Source organism: Pinus tabuliformis, chromosome J (genome assembly GCF_031772625.1).
Source record: "Pinus tabuliformis cultivar Carrire ecotype Pingquan chromosome J, CPIR1, whole genome shotgun sequence".
Taxonomy (NCBI): Eukaryota; Viridiplantae; Streptophyta; class Pinopsida; order Pinales; family Pinaceae; genus Pinus; species Pinus tabuliformis.
This window is the reverse complement of record NC_142295.1, coordinates 689,044,151-689,059,655: the sequence shown is the minus strand read 5'-3', so window position 1 is coordinate 689,059,655 and position 15,505 is coordinate 689,044,151. Positions and strand designations below refer to the sequence as shown.

At 40.2% G+C, this 15,505-nt stretch overlaps 1 protein-coding gene across 2 annotated transcripts in view; it reads right to left on the bottom strand.

Annotated features, from left to right (window-relative positions):
* LOC149228695 (Ribosomal protein L14p/L23e family protein) overlaps positions 1-14,428 on the bottom strand; it is a 165,817-nt gene extending 151,389 nt beyond the window's left edge. The window contains exon 1 of one of the 2 annotated variants that reach the window (XM_089378328.1): positions 13,925-14,428. In XM_089378328.1, coding sequence (XP_089234454.1) covers positions 13,925-13,997 — 73 coding nt within the window. In that variant the 5' untranslated portion in view covers positions 13,998-14,428. The remainder of the gene's footprint in view (positions 1-13,924) is intronic. The other variant, XM_089378327.1, reaches the window with a different exon arrangement.
* Between the last annotated feature and the right edge of the window lie 1,077 nt (positions 14,429-15,505).

The window sequence follows — 15,505 nt, the reverse complement described above, 5'->3', positions numbered from 1 at the left end:
CCTAATATGTCTCAGTGTAACCCATGAAAATTCCCTTTTCAGTTGTGGGCTCGAGCTTTTTCCTGCTCTCTTTAGAAACATCGCAGTAAACTTTGGTGCCAAAGATGTGTAAGTGAGAAACATCAAGCTTCTTGCCTATGAAAGCCTCCTCTAGTGTAACTCATCCAAGCACATTGTGTGCACTCATGTTCTGTAGAAATATTGCAGTGTTGCATGCCTTTGCCCACAAAAACATGGGCAGCCCCTGGTCATGCAACATGGCCTTGGCCGCTCCAACTATGTTAAGATTCTTCCTCTCAGCCACCCATTCTACTGAGGATTATGGGATGTTGTAAACTCTTTCCTAATGCCCTCCTTGGCACACATGTCCCTGAAAGAATTGGAGACATATTCCCCGCCATTGTCACTCCTCAATGCCTTGATCTTCTTCCCAGTTCAGTTTTCTACTAAGGCCCTAAACTCCATGAACTTGGAGAAGACTTCCTCCTTCTTCATAGAGAAGATCCATGTCTTCTGAGAATAGTCAATTATGGAAGTGACATAGTACCTGTGTCTCTTGTGATGATAAATCTGGGGCATTAATGATTAGGAGATTTATCTTCTTGATAATTACTTGTGATATACTTTTACTTCTTGAGTTATGATCTTCTCTTCGTTATATTATTAATGTGTTCTTTTCATCAAGACAATTACCAAATAATAGAAGACAAGAGACACATTATGTAGGCTTGTCAGTCAGGGCCAAAACCTCTCATTCTTTGAGAGGAAAACCTAATCAGAAAATTCTTCTTATAGATCTTCAATTGATGAATACCAAGACCATGACAATGACCCTTGACTCTAGTGTCCTTCCAAGACCCTTGTCACCAACCTCTTCTTTAACGATGCTCCTCAACTTCCTATCTCTTCTTGTGCTCGGCTTCTTCTCTTCTGGATCTCAGCTCCCTTTGAATCTCAGTCTCTTCTTGTAGGCTTTTCAACCCACCACAAAAACCCTAGCTTGTCTTTGCTTTCTTTCTAGTTTCAAGAGAGAGTCTTCTTGACTTGGCTTATCTCAGCTAGGTCTAGTCCCGGCAATTTCTTCAGCTTCTTCTAGATCATTTTGATTATGTTATCTTCGTATGAAGGAAAACAAATTAACCCAAAAACAATACTTGAATTCCTTCGCTCTTCTTCTCCTTGACTTAGTTGGTATGGAGGCTTCTCTAGATGGCTATTCCGTACTTCTTTTCTTGACTTTCTCCTTTTCCAAATTGCTTGCTTCAAGTGAGGCCGAGTGAGGCTATATATACACTTTGTCTCATGTCTTTTAGGCTGACATGATCTCTTGTAGGGAAGCCGACTTCATCTTCTAGATTCTTCATTCGTTTTAGACTAACTTGGAGAGAGTTAGTGACAAGGTCTTGGAGGACTATTTTACATAGACAAGTGTAACTCTTTACAATGTGTAACATGACTTCATTACATGACAATGACTCTTTTATTCTAGATGACAAAATTCCTAAAGACTCTTAATGGAGTCTTGACTCAAAAATAAAATCTCTTACTCATGAAACCCATGATGCAAGTATTACAATATTTTATTTTTCTTCTTTACATAAAATCACAATTACATGTCATTATGAAGACCGAACCTAGTTACACTTTTCAACACTCCTTCTTAACTAGGGAGGTATTCATAATGGTACTTGGTCATTCTCAATCTAAAGAATTTCTCATAAGAAGAATCGGATTGGTAACCCATCTATTTAGCATCATATCAACTAGCATTATTATGTTGCAAGGCATTGATTAGTAGCTCTATCTCTCCATAAGATCTGAGCTCAATGCTGGCAAGACCAATGATTTATAGACACTTTCATCATTGTCTCTCTCGGAACATACCCTACCCGGGTACTCAGGATATGTTCCATGAGGACTATTCTTCTTTTAAACTCCCCAACCCTCAAAGAATATCGGTCCTCCACGACTACTCTTCTATTAGATGCCCTATTTCATCCTCAAAGAGTATCAGATGCCAAATGATTACCTAATCCTCTCATTTTGTCTTCCCAGGTGAAGACCAGAGTGATGTGTCTATCTCTCCCTCTCAATTAGGGAGGACATATCTATTCCACTAAAGGAATTTACTCATTCCTACACAAGGAATGTACCTGTTGACGATGTTGGACCCGCCAACATGTCAAGGGTATCTCCCCAGTAAGAAGTCCCAATCAGACCTCGGACCGTTTGGTGTAGGAGTCCCAGCAGTGGGTCGTAAGGTAATGCCTTGCCCGCGATGTCGCACAGAGGCAAGTAAGATAACTTTGTCAGTATCAAGGGTGTGATTGATGCAGTGAGTCAAGGAAGGTGTATGAGAGGTTCTAACACTTCGAAAGGGGAAGGAGGTGAAGGTGAGTTCCAGGTTGAAAAGGATCAGTCCCAACTCGGCTAGGAACACACAACACAAGGGACATGAACAACTTCCGGCAGAGCAGTCCACTCGGATGCGGCAGTCACATCATACAAGGTAAGATAACACAGGGATCAGTCTACGATGAGTGTGATGGTTGTTATAGCAAGGTTCAAGTGAAAGGTCTGTCTGATGTCTAGCAGAGCAGTCGACACAGACAGTGACAGCATTAACAACATATGCAACACATTAACAACAAGATTCATATAATTGCATGTGAATCAATTCATACACAAGTATGTAAGTTAAACAACATATATCATTAAAGCAACTGGAGCAGTCCAACTACAATAACAACATATGCATGAAAATGTGTTGGCTCTTATTATATAAAGAAGTGTAAGTCACAATCATACAATACATCCATGTAAACTTGCTAGCCCCAACAATGGAACGTTACAGCCACATCCGCCTGCTCCTCCAAAGAGATGTACTAGCTCCGTGCAGTGGAGAAGCCAAGGCGCGTTACAATACTGTCCAAGCCTTCTTCAAGATAGTCTTAGTAGAAGCTTGGATGACCAAAAGCCTATACAATGAGTTATGAGGAACTATTTATAGCAAAGGGTGGGGTGACCCTTGACATTCCCCTTTGTGATAGTTCAACTACCCTCATGACTCTTCACCTACTCTATGACTGTTACGTCCAACTATTGACACTTGACTTACACTTGGCATGACTCAACGTTACAATGCACATGTACTCGTGAGACAACATGGCTTGAGCAAGCCTTGCAAGACAACACTAACACTCGGTCCACTGTGATGAGACCAACTCTTTGAAATGCTTGTGATGGTGAAGGTGGTGAGTTGATGCCAAGCTTGGTCGTCCGTGATGGTGTGCATGCACCTCATGGTGACATCTTGCTGAAGCGAACTCTTGCCTCCATTGCAACCGGTGCATTGGTTCGGCTCCTTCATCCAACTCATCTGCTAACATGCGCATGGTCTTCTTGGGTGCAGCTGAACCGGCAACACACTGATGCATAATGTTTGTGTTGATCTTCAAGTGTGTGTTGGTGATCATGCGCATCAACTTGCCGAAGTACATGTTCAGCTCCAGTTGGACTTGCTTCTTGTCTTCGCCTTGGTGAGTGTGTTGAATGGGTTGGATTGCATGTGTGTGCTCAATGACATGCATGATGTTGAATCCCTTGCATGCGATCAACAACACTGCTCACCATGTTTGCTCTGTGTCAGTTGTTGGGATGGATCTTTAACTTGTACGAGCGCAATTTCATCTGTGAGTGCATGTTGCGCTCACTGTTGTTCCTGTTCCTGCTGCAACTCATTCGTCTGCCTGTGCAGCTTCATGTTCTTCCTGAGTTGTTGCTTCAGCACATGCAACTCCTTCTTTGTTCCATTCTCTGTCTTCGCACGATCTTCATGTCGCGTCGTCACCTCATAGTCGGAGTCTCCAAAGTTGCTTTCATCATCAATGGATCTGCTTGAGCTTGCAACCTTGTTGTCAACAACCCTCCTCTTGCATTCGTTGCATTTGGTATGTTGTCTTTAGCTACTATTCATGATGTTGCTCGTTGTGATGTTGCTACTATCACGTCGAGATGTCCTTGTTCACAAACAGCTTGATGTCTTCGTGGGTAGGCAAGTCCATAGACACTTGATCGACTACATCCCCAAGTGTGCTCTGAACGGTGTCTTCGTCTCTGCTCTCCTAGAAACCATTATACCTATACTGTTGAGAGGCAAATGAACACCTGCGATACCTGGAGACATGGCAACACTCATGGCAAGCAATCTGTCAGTCGAAAACCAAAATGAACATGAGAACTGACTTGCAACATACCTGGGTGAATGATCATGAAGGTTGCGCAATTTCGGCCAGGAGGTCGGGAGACCGACTGCCAAGACTGCACAAGGCACAGTCTGGGCTACTGGGAGACTGACTGACTGTTGGAACTGCGCAATGCACAGTCCAGTCTGGCTACTGACTGCTGGGATTGCGCAATGCGCAATTCCAGCTGGGAAGGACTACTAGCCCAGGGACAGATTTGTGCAATTTCTTGGGCCAAGCAGCCACTGTCCTCCAGAAATGTGCAAAACAGTCCTGGAGGCCAGTTCTGGGCAAGAATGCGCATTTCTGGAAAGGAAGGTGAGCCTTCCTTCCCCATATTGCACAATGCAGCCTTGGTGGGGGCAGAGTCCAGGCCAAGGTTGCCTCGACTCACCGACGGGCAACTAAAAGCAAATAAGACATTGAATGCATGGCGACACTAAGTGATAGCAAAAGTGATCGATAGTGCATGCAAAACATGTCGAAAGATTCAGCAGATAGATCAACATGCATGTGGGTGAGGCAGTTCGCCGGTTGGGCGAACGCCCATGCAAAACAGTTTCATGCATGCGACAGCAGTGAGATAGCAACGAAAACTGAAACAGAGCTAGGACGAGCTAGAATACATGTAAACAACAGCAAGCACTCAAAGAAATCAAGCAAACAATACTCACACAAGCGAAAACACAAAAAGCGACGGAAATGCAGCACAAGGCATGGGAAGCAATCTTACCCCAAAACAGCTACGCTGAATGTGTCGACTACTCCTAGATGTGATGTGGGATGTCAGAGCTGCAAGGTTGATGTGAGGAATGAGCTCTGCAACGTCCGGTTGATGAGTTTTGATAACATCGAGGTTGTGACGCGCATGCCACAAATTTAGGGGAAGTGACACTTGGTGGGAGGTTTCTGAATTGCTCCTTACATGTAACCTCCAACTACTAAACATAGATCCCTGAGACAAGGGATGCCTTTGCATGCTGCCTTAGGAGAAGCAGCTTATGCATGCAAGTCTATTTTGCTCAGTCCCAGAGGGAACCAATCAACTCAGTTGCACATGCAAGAGGTTGTTCGATTGCTTGAAGGAAATGCGCATTCCTGGCTGGGAGTTGAGCTGACTGCCCGAGAGATTTGCGCAATTTCTGGGCAGAGCAACTAACTGCTGCCTAGATTTGCGCAAATTCGGGGTTGAGCAGCCCTGCTGGGGAAAATTGTGCAATTCCTGCTAGGAGTGTTGACTGGCAGGATTGCGCAAACTTGGAGCCCAACCGGCTGCCAGAGAGGATTGTGCAATTTCTGGAGAGAAGGTTGATTGCAAATGTGCAATTTTCAAGGGGAAGTTGCTCAGCCTGCAGCTGGACCAAGTCTGGGTGAACAGCCTGTGAGGGGAATGGAACAAGCTGTGACCGACAGGCTCCCTTTGTGCAGGAAAGACACTGAAGATTGTCAACTTGACGAGGCAAGGCAAGCTGCTGTGAAGGTTGGAAGGGAGGTTGCAAAACAAGGCTAAGGCAAAATTTTGGAGGGTGGTTGTAGCCGCTACAACAGTACCTAAGCTCCCTCTTGGCTCAGGAATTTCCAAGTTTCTTCCAAGAAAGAACTTTCCAGGCTCCCTCTCAAAATAGGGACCTCAAGCGGCCTCTCAGGTGGAGATGATGGGGCAACCGGCTGCTTGAAGAACTCCTTTCTTCGATGTCATGAATTTCTTCTTTGTTGTGGAGTCTTCATCTTTTGGGGACTTCTTCATAGGGCACAGACCATCCATCACTTTCATCCATCAGTCATGTCATCATTCATTTCATCGGAAAGTGATCCATCAGTCTTCATCTAGCATTGCTTCATGTTCTTCTACCTTCATTAGACTTTCTTTTTCGGAAGGTTCTTGCATCCTTCTACAAGGTTCTTCATGGAAGACATTCATAGTTCTTCCCTTTGGTAGTCCTGCATAAGCCCATCCAGATACTAGTTTATAAATAATGAATACTTAAATCATAATTACCTTGTGATGGTCTTTCATCATGACATCTTCTTGTAGGCATCAGCATCCTGCATATATGTTGACACATCTCCTTAAAGATATGTATTGTCAAGGGTCTCCATCTTTTTCCAGACTTTCATTAGAGTCTTCATATCTTTCTGGGAGATATCATAGTCAAATCTTCTTGGTCTTTTGGATGTTAACTTCCTTTACTATAGTTGCATAGCTTCATGACTTCTCCCTTCCTTTCTTCACATATTTCATTCTCAGGAGCTTCAAAGTTCCTTAGTTGTAATCAGTAAATCTCATATATGAGGACATGTTATGTTGATTTCATCTAATAAATATGTGACTCATGCATTATAGCATCCTTTGAGGGAGGAGATTCCTTCTTTGATCATATCCCTTAAGAGAAATGATCCATGTTAATTGTAACCATATGACATGACTTCCATAATATTAAATTTGAGCATACATACCTCATTTTTTCTTTTTGGGCCATCCATACTTCCTGCAGCAGCTTTCTTTGAATGAAGGAATTTCATTCCCTTGATCTGTTTCACTGTCTATGAATTCCACAAGATTGGAATTCTTGAAGAAACACTTACTTTTCCTCTTGATCAGTGAATCTTTTCATTGAACGCTCCAATAGAGATTATTTGAGGATCTTGTATATCCTTATCATGCCGATGTTATCTTTTGTATGATAACCCTTTTTCCAAATGACTTCAATAATTATCACTTGAGCTTTCAATGAGGTTTCTAAGAGCTATACCCTACATAGTTGACTTCCATAGGTTTTTGTTCCAGACATTCATCATATGTCACGAGTTCTTACTTCTAATGCATCCTAACTTATTTACAATGCTTCCTATCTACAACAGAAGAGTACCTTTTTAATGAAGGAGATTCTTTCACTTCTTCTTAGGCTTCTTTGTCTTAGGCTCTTCTTCTTCAGTAATATGGGCTTCTTCCTTATTTCTCTTTTTATTGTTCCTTTTAGGACAATCTCTTCTATAGTGCCCATATTTTTGACATTTATAGCATTGTTCCTTAGCCATGTTCTTCTTTTTCTTTTGAGGGCCAAATTTACCAAACTTCCCTTTTCTTTTCGTTACTAATTGATCCCTTTCATCTGATCTTTTGTCACTTACTTTTTTTAACCTGTCTTCTTCTGCCTTGCATAGAGACCATAATTTGATGAATGGGATAGCTTCCTCTTCCTTAGTAGATATGAGGTTACCTTGTTCATTAGTCAATGGATTTACAATAATGGAGATCATTTCTTTATCAGATACCATGTCTCCTAGATCTTGCAATTGAGTTTTTATTTGAGATGCTTTTGAAAGGCATGAAGATATCCCTACATCCTTTGATACCTTCAATTTATATAGATTAGAGCTAAGTGATATGATATTTTATATCGTACTTTCAGAGAAAAGTTCTACCAACTCATCATATATCTCTTTAGATGTCTTCAGCTCGGCTACATAGGGAATGAGAGGATCTTTGATAGATTCCTTAAGAATCTTTTGAGCCTTTAGATCCCTTTCCATGTATTCAGATAATGCTTGTTCTTCGGATGGCTTGGAGACCTTTCCATGGACAAGATCAATGACTTCATTTACTTCGAGGACTATATCTATCCTTCTTTTCCATTCAAGGAAGTTTAATATTCCAACCAGCTTATGGTTTTCCTTGAAACATGAAGTCATTTTTACTAGATTATAAGAAAAAGGTACTTACTTGTGAAGATAGAATCTTCAACTTGATGATGATGACGAACTTGATGCTTCAGATGATCCTTTTGAGAAGGTTCTTACTTTGACGAGGGAAGACTGCCTTCTTTAGGATGATCTTTTTCCAAATGAGATCCTTGCTTCAATAAAGAGAAGATTGCCTTTCGATCTAGCCTTCCTTAGTTTTGAAGAGCTTCCACTTCTTTGGTGATATATGAGTGATGATCTCAGAAGTTCTTCTAGGGTTTTGGTCTTTCTTCCTGCTTCCTTCTTGAAGATGATTTCAAGACTCTTTGCTAGAGTATATTTCTTCGATCTAGAGTTTTTGTTATGATGAAGATCTTGATTTCTTGCTTGGTGTTCTTTGACTTGCTTTGATCCTTCTTTGAAGCTTGATTTCTGTGTGTCCCCTTGCTTGAATGCCCCATCTTGACTTCAGCACCTTATCTTCGATACCATGTTGAGAAATCCAAGGCATTAATGATTAGGAGATTTCTCTTCTCGATAATTGCTTGTGATATACTTTTACTTCCTTGAGTTATGATCTTCTCTTCGTTATATTATTAATGTGTTCTTTTCATCGAGACAATTACCAAATAATAGAAGACAAGAGACACATTATGTAGGCTTGTCAGACAAGGCCAAAAGCTCTCACTCTTTGAGAGGAAAACCAAATCAAATAATTCTTCTTATAGATTTTCAATTGACAATACCAAGACCATAACAACGACCCTTGACTCTAGTGCTCTTCCAAGACCCTTGTCACCAACCCCTTCTTTAACGATGTTCCTCAACTTCCTATCTCTTCTTGTGCTCGGCTTCTTCTCTTCTAGATCTTGGCTCCCTTTTTGAATCTCAGTCTCTTCTTGTAGGTTGGTCAACCCACCACAAAAACCCTAGCTTGTCTTCGTTTTCTCTCTAGTCTCAAGAGAGAGACTTCTTGACTTGGCTTCTCTTAGCGAGGTCTAGTCCCAGTAGTTTCTTCGACTTCTTCTGGATCACTTCGATTCTGCTATCTTCATATGAAGGAAAACAAATTAACCCAAAAACAATACTTGAATTCCTTCGCTCTTCTTCTCCTTGACTTCGTTGGTATGGAGGCTTCTCTAGATGGCTATTTCGCACTTCTTTTCTTGACTTTCTTCTTTACCAAATTGCTTGCTTCAAGTGAGGTCGAGTGAGGCTATATATACACTTTGTCTCGTGTCTTTTAGGCTGACATGATCTCTTGTAAGGAAGCCGACTTCATCTTCTAGATTCTTCATTCGTTTTAGGCCGACTTGGAGAGAGTTAGTGACAAGGTCTTGGAGGGCTATTTTACATAGACAAGTGTAACTCTTTACAATGTGTAACATGACTTCATTACATGACAATGACTCTTTTATTCTATAAAACAAAATTCCTAAAGACTCTCAATGGGAGTCTTGACTCAAAAATAAAATCTCTTACTCATGAAAACCATGATACAAGTATTACAATATTTTATTTTTCTTCTTTACATAAAATCACAATTACATGTCATTATGAAGACCAAACCTAGTTACACTTTTCAACATCTTGAGCAATGGAGAATAGAAGGGCCCACATATATCTGAATGTACCAGCTTCAAAATGCCTTTGGCTCTGGTGTCTCGGCCCTAAAAAGATGACTTGGCATACTTGTCAAGTATGCACCCCTTACAACATCATGTTGGTCAAATACGCATTGTGGTGGTCCTGTGGCTATCTATTGAAGGATCTTCAATGCCCTATGATGCAAATGCCCCACGCGTTTGTGCCAAATTTCCCCGCGTCTTTGCTTTGCGCACTTCCTGCCTTCTTGCTCAAGGTTGCACATGTCTCAACCTGCAACCTGTAAAGGTTCTTCATCCTCACACCAATCTGATTCATGGATCCAGAAGCTAAGTGCTTGAGGTAAGCCTTACCTCTGTTGAAAATAACATCATAACCCTTGTCCTCTAAGGTAGCAACAACAAAAAAGGTTCTTCTTAAGGAATAGAACATAGAGAACATTACTGAGATGGAGAGAGCGACCAAACTCCCTCTCAAAACTGACAGTATCTACTCCCCTAGTCAAAGTACTTGCCATCATCTACTAGTTTTATGTGAAACTACATGTCCTTCTCCTTCAGCTGGCTGAAATATTACTTGTTCCCGATTATGTGGAAGGATTCTCGAGAATCAATATACCATACATTGTTGTCTACTGAGCTTGCCATGCAAGCTATAAATGAGAAGTCTTTCTCGAACTAAGAAGAAAACACATCTACCTCAGCTGATGCAGCCACATGGTCCTTACTGGACCCCTTCTTCCAATTAGGACACTTAGTGGCATAGTGCCCAAACTAGTGGTAATGGAAGCATTTGATCTTGCTTAGATCTTTCTTCTTCTTCTCGCCCTTCTGACTGGACTCGGCCTCTCCTTGGCCCTTCTTGCCCTTGGCTTTGCTACCTTTGCCTGCCAAGGCAAAGTTCTCCTTATCCTCTGTTTTCATTGATCTGTCAGCGCTCATCCCTCTTTGAATTTCTTCTTAAACCCAGTAACTCCATAACCTCTCCCATGCTGGTAGGTTTTCTCTAACACTGACTGCATCCTGGAAATTTTCCCAAGACTTATGAAGTCCCAATAGCGCAAAACTCACAAGGTCCTTGTCTTCTCGCGCACTCCAGCTAACTCATCCCAAGCTTGGGTGAACTTGGAAAGGTACGTAATGATGGGCTCTCCTTTGCTCATCCGGATGTTTCTTAGCTTGTCCTTCAATGCAAGCTTCCTGGCATCACTGGAACCCTGATACGAATTTAAGATGGTTGAACACATCTTGTTGGTTGTCTTCTTCCCATGGAGATGAGGGATAATATGGTCTTTGACCCCCTCAACAATGATTCTCCTGGCTTTGGTATCATTCTTGTTATGTTGGATCAAATGTTGGGCATCTATAGGTGGAACTATTTGGTTCTTCGCAAATTCTAGCGCCCCATTATCTTCCAACACCACTATCATTCGCTCCTTCCATGAGCATAATTTCGAAGCTCCCTCTAAATTGTGATCAGGCCTTAGTCCTTCGAACAACATATTGTTATCCAAATACTGCTCTTCAAAACTCTAGCGCAAGCCTTCAAACTGAACTACACTCTTCACTGACTAAACAATTCTGGTGTTGGTCTTTATGCGGAACTCTACTCTAATACCATGTTGATTTTCTCCTGAAACTTTGCGCACTACTTAGATGAATTGCTGAAAACAATGTAACTGAAAACTGAAACCAAATTTACTTTCACCGTGATACAGAGTTTCTTAACAATCAATAAGCAACTGAAAAACAACAAAGATAAAAACACATGCACACAAAATTGACACGCTTGTTTTACCCAAGAAACCCAAAAGGGAAAACCTGCTTTCTTTATTGTGGTATTTTATTGATTTTTCTTAGAGTAATTGGATCTATCGCAGTTCACGTTGCAACTGCAGCCAGTGATCTGTCTCTAAGAAAACACTAGGCTTCTCCTCATTATTCTCAACTCTTGATATATGTTGAAGATAGTCTCAACTTGCCCTGAGAATCCTTGATGATAGTCTCAACTTGCCCTGAGAATCCTTGATCCCTGCTCCACAATCCTTGCGTACTTGGTTCCTATTTCCTTGCGCACTTGGAGCTCCTATTTCCTAGCACACAATTGCTCCTCAATTATGCACCTCCCCACAAAAAGAATTGATCTCATATTGTGCCTTTGTCCTTCTCTTTGTAGATAGAATTCAATCCATGCAAGGAGGCTTAGTTCAATTAGTAGTTCACACTAGTGTCACCAGTTTCCTTTGCTAGTTAATTGGAGCAAGTCCCAGTTACACTTGGACTAGCTCTCAGTTAGCTAGCTCGAGTTCTTCCTTGATTTACTCTAGTTGTGATTGTGAATTAACTGAGAACTAAATTTGTTCTCTCTCCAATCAACGCTGAAGTCTTAACTTGTTCTAACTGAACTTGTAACTGCCACCTCATCCTGTAGTCCAAATGAAGAAGACTCGAACGAACTGAAGCTCCAACACTACACATGCAACCTTGATGAGCATTTCAATAAACTGGAAATCAACTCATCGAAACTGAAGTCTATCTCATGAACTCGCATCCATGCTAGAGAAAGACTAAGTCGAGGTCTTCACTGGCTAAGGCACAAGCCAGAAGACCTTCCATCGCTACATTTTCAACACAATTGACATTAATCTGCTTTATTTTCATGTACTTGAAGAAATGAGGTCCAAAAGGCGTTTATAATAAAACAGGGACAAGCATGCACACAAAAAGTTGAAAGTTGAAATAAGGACGGGTAAAGCTTCAAGAGAGATTTGTTACAGACGAGTAAGTACACCTCACAAGAAAGGATTTTATGTATCAAATTGCTTGGAATACCAGAAAAAAATTGAAAACTCTATAGTAAATACCCTTAAACATCTCCAAAGTTAGAGTGGTTAATCTCCACTTATTGACTAAGTAATGATGTAATGTTCATTGTTACCTACCCCTTGTATTGTGCCCGTGGTTTCATATAAGCCATTGTTCTGTATGAGCAGCTTGACGTAATGTTTTGCCTGTTTTTGGAAACGTTGTAAATATCGTTTCAGAAAATATATTGCCAAGGATCTGAAAAGAAACTTATCAGAAAGATCGGGGAATAGATGGGAAAATGTCAGTGAGCATAAACTTGGACCTGAAAAACTCAAAAAAGTAAGTAATCTGAAAAACTAAGAAAGAATCAGAAATATCGGGAGAAATTGAAGATGGTTGCAACACTGATTTACAGCTTAGCGTAATAGAATTTGGTAGAGTAAGCATTTTGATAATATGGTTGCACTAGTGTATCATTGATCATACGTGTGTCTTTCATTACATTTCTGTATCTACTCTTTTGACTCCCGCTATGTACAACATTTGGTTCCAAAGCATGTGAAGGTTGAGCCTGAGATTATTCAGCCAGAGAAACAGAGAAAGATGCAGGAGAGATATGTACACAGCTTCGAAGACAAAATAGTGTCAATATGGTTGTGGAAAGTCCTGAGGGTAAAACTATCTGCAGGTTTACATTGAAGCAGCTTAGATTATTTAAAATTTCATATCTCTATATTTGCAGATATTTCCTTTTTGTAGAGAACTACTGTCTTGAAGAGAAATAACGACCTGAATTAAAAAAAATGAAGATATGAAAATGCAGAGTATAGATGTAAAGTCAAAAAAATCATCTCCCTTATAGACATTGATATGTCTATGATATAGATTTTTTTTTTCCTCTATATTAAATGAGTATATTTTGAATGGTTTTGGGATCCAATGTTATCCTCCTCACCTAGATTATATTCTCGCACACAGATTATATTCTCTTCCATAACACGTTGAGCTCACATTGAGTATATTTGCAATAATGACTTTGAACTTGACTGCCCTAAAATAACCATCCTCGAAATGAGAGAAAGTATGTAGAGTTTTCCCAAAGTAGTGTAACCTAGAAAAAAAAATATAAAATAATAGTTGTCCTCCCTTTCTACACGTTAATCGTGGCTTGTGCATGCTCTTTCAAGATATCGTCAAAGGAAAGATCCAACCAATTAAAAGCTTTGACCAAACAAATCTAAAGTAAACCACAATTTCACTCAGGTGTTTACAGCCTTCCTAGCTTTGCCTAATAGCCTTAAGCCAAAGATAATTGCAGATTTTCTGAAGAAAGCCATGATTCTGCAAGACATTCGACGTTTCATTTTCTGTTGTTCGTGTGGATTTAAGTATCTCTATCGACCTTGATACAGTCATTTTAACAGCGACGGATTGGCTTTTTGTATTGCCCTGGACTTCATACACATTTGCTCTGAATCAATTAATTAAAATCTCGTTCAAAATTATTGCAAAGGCCCTTGGAGAAATGTTCATTACTCTAGCGGTAGAGAAATTTTAGAGAATTATTCAGGAGAAAGTACTAACCAGTAGATGGAGCTTTGAATCCACCGACTGCAGATCGGACAGAACGAGTAAGTTTCATTAGCGAAGATGCCATTGCTGCGATTCTAATTCCAACACAACTGCTTAAACCCTAAACCCTAGTGTTTACAAGCCGAGCTCATCAGTGATTCCTATGAATGGCTTGGAAATGGCTTCTTTGACTCCAATGAATGGCTTGGAAATGGCTTCTTTGACTCCAATGAATGGCATGGAAATGGCTTCTTTGGCAGCTTACTGTAATAATCTCTCAAACCATTGCAACGGCACTACAAATGTTTATAAAACCAAAACTCATTGATCGCCGCTATATCATCGCCACAGCCCTGCTATATCATGGCCGGACAACCAAGAGAGAATGTCGTTGCCACTGCCCTACTATATCATTGATCACTGTCCCTAAAGTGCGTTCAACCTGTGGTAACATGAAAGTTGAGTGCGTTCAACCTTCTTTTCTTTTTTTAACAACCTGTGAATCGTAAGGAAAACTGAAGGATTATCTTTCTTTTTTTGCTTTTTTTCTTTTTTTTAAAGCAAGAAAAAATGTTCTGTTTTATATTATGGTAAAAAAGAGTACATATTTATGATGGACCTATCGTCCCCATCCATCTTGAGATTTTCACATCATGACTATAATGAGTATAAAATATTCCACATACATCTCTTTGAATAGTGGTTTAATAATTACATCATTAATGATTATATTTCAGCAATATTTGCAATTTATACAAAGTCTAATATGTGAATTTTACATCACAATTTTAATGTGTTCTTCCCTTATATGAATTTTATACAAAATCAGATGCAAAATTTATACAAAATTTTTAAACAAAAAAAAAAACAGGAAAATTATATGGACTTCTCTGCAATGTAGTTTTGTGTTTTTGAGCTCTCTTCCGTGATCTATCCCGGCACCTTTAGATTTTCTACTTCTGTCTCTTCTATTCTTGTTTTCAACATGATGTGCATGCCATCTTTTGTGGCTTTACGTCCCTTTTTTGATAATTCATTATCAGTTTTGTAATGTGCCCTGTTGATGTGCTCCATGGACGAATTCTGGAAGGAACTCTATATATTTTTTATACGTCTCAGCGAACCTTGTAGGGAAGTTTGTTGGATATTGTTCTTCTCGTTGACATGGTCTATCAAACATTTTGTATCCCCAAAAATTTGAACTTGAGGGATATCCAAGAACTTGATAAACCATAATAAACCCCATAGTGCAACAGCTTCTGCCTTCATACTTGTTCCTCCTCCCACATGCCAGTGTATCCGGAATTTCTGTTCTTCTGTCAGTTTTAAGCAAAAGCCACTCCCACATCTTCCTCCTTGAGCCGCTCCATCAAAAAATCCCATCGGATAGTTGGAGGGTTGAATTCTCCCCTTCTCTGTCTTCTTCTTCTTAATTTTCATACAACCTTCATTCTGATCTAATACCATCCACTGTTCTATGGATTCATAAATTAAGTTTTCTCCTCATCTGTTGGAACAAAAAATCAGATGATTTCGATCCTTCCAGATTCCTTGAAAAATAACCAAAGCTAGAAATCTCCTTCTTTTACTCTG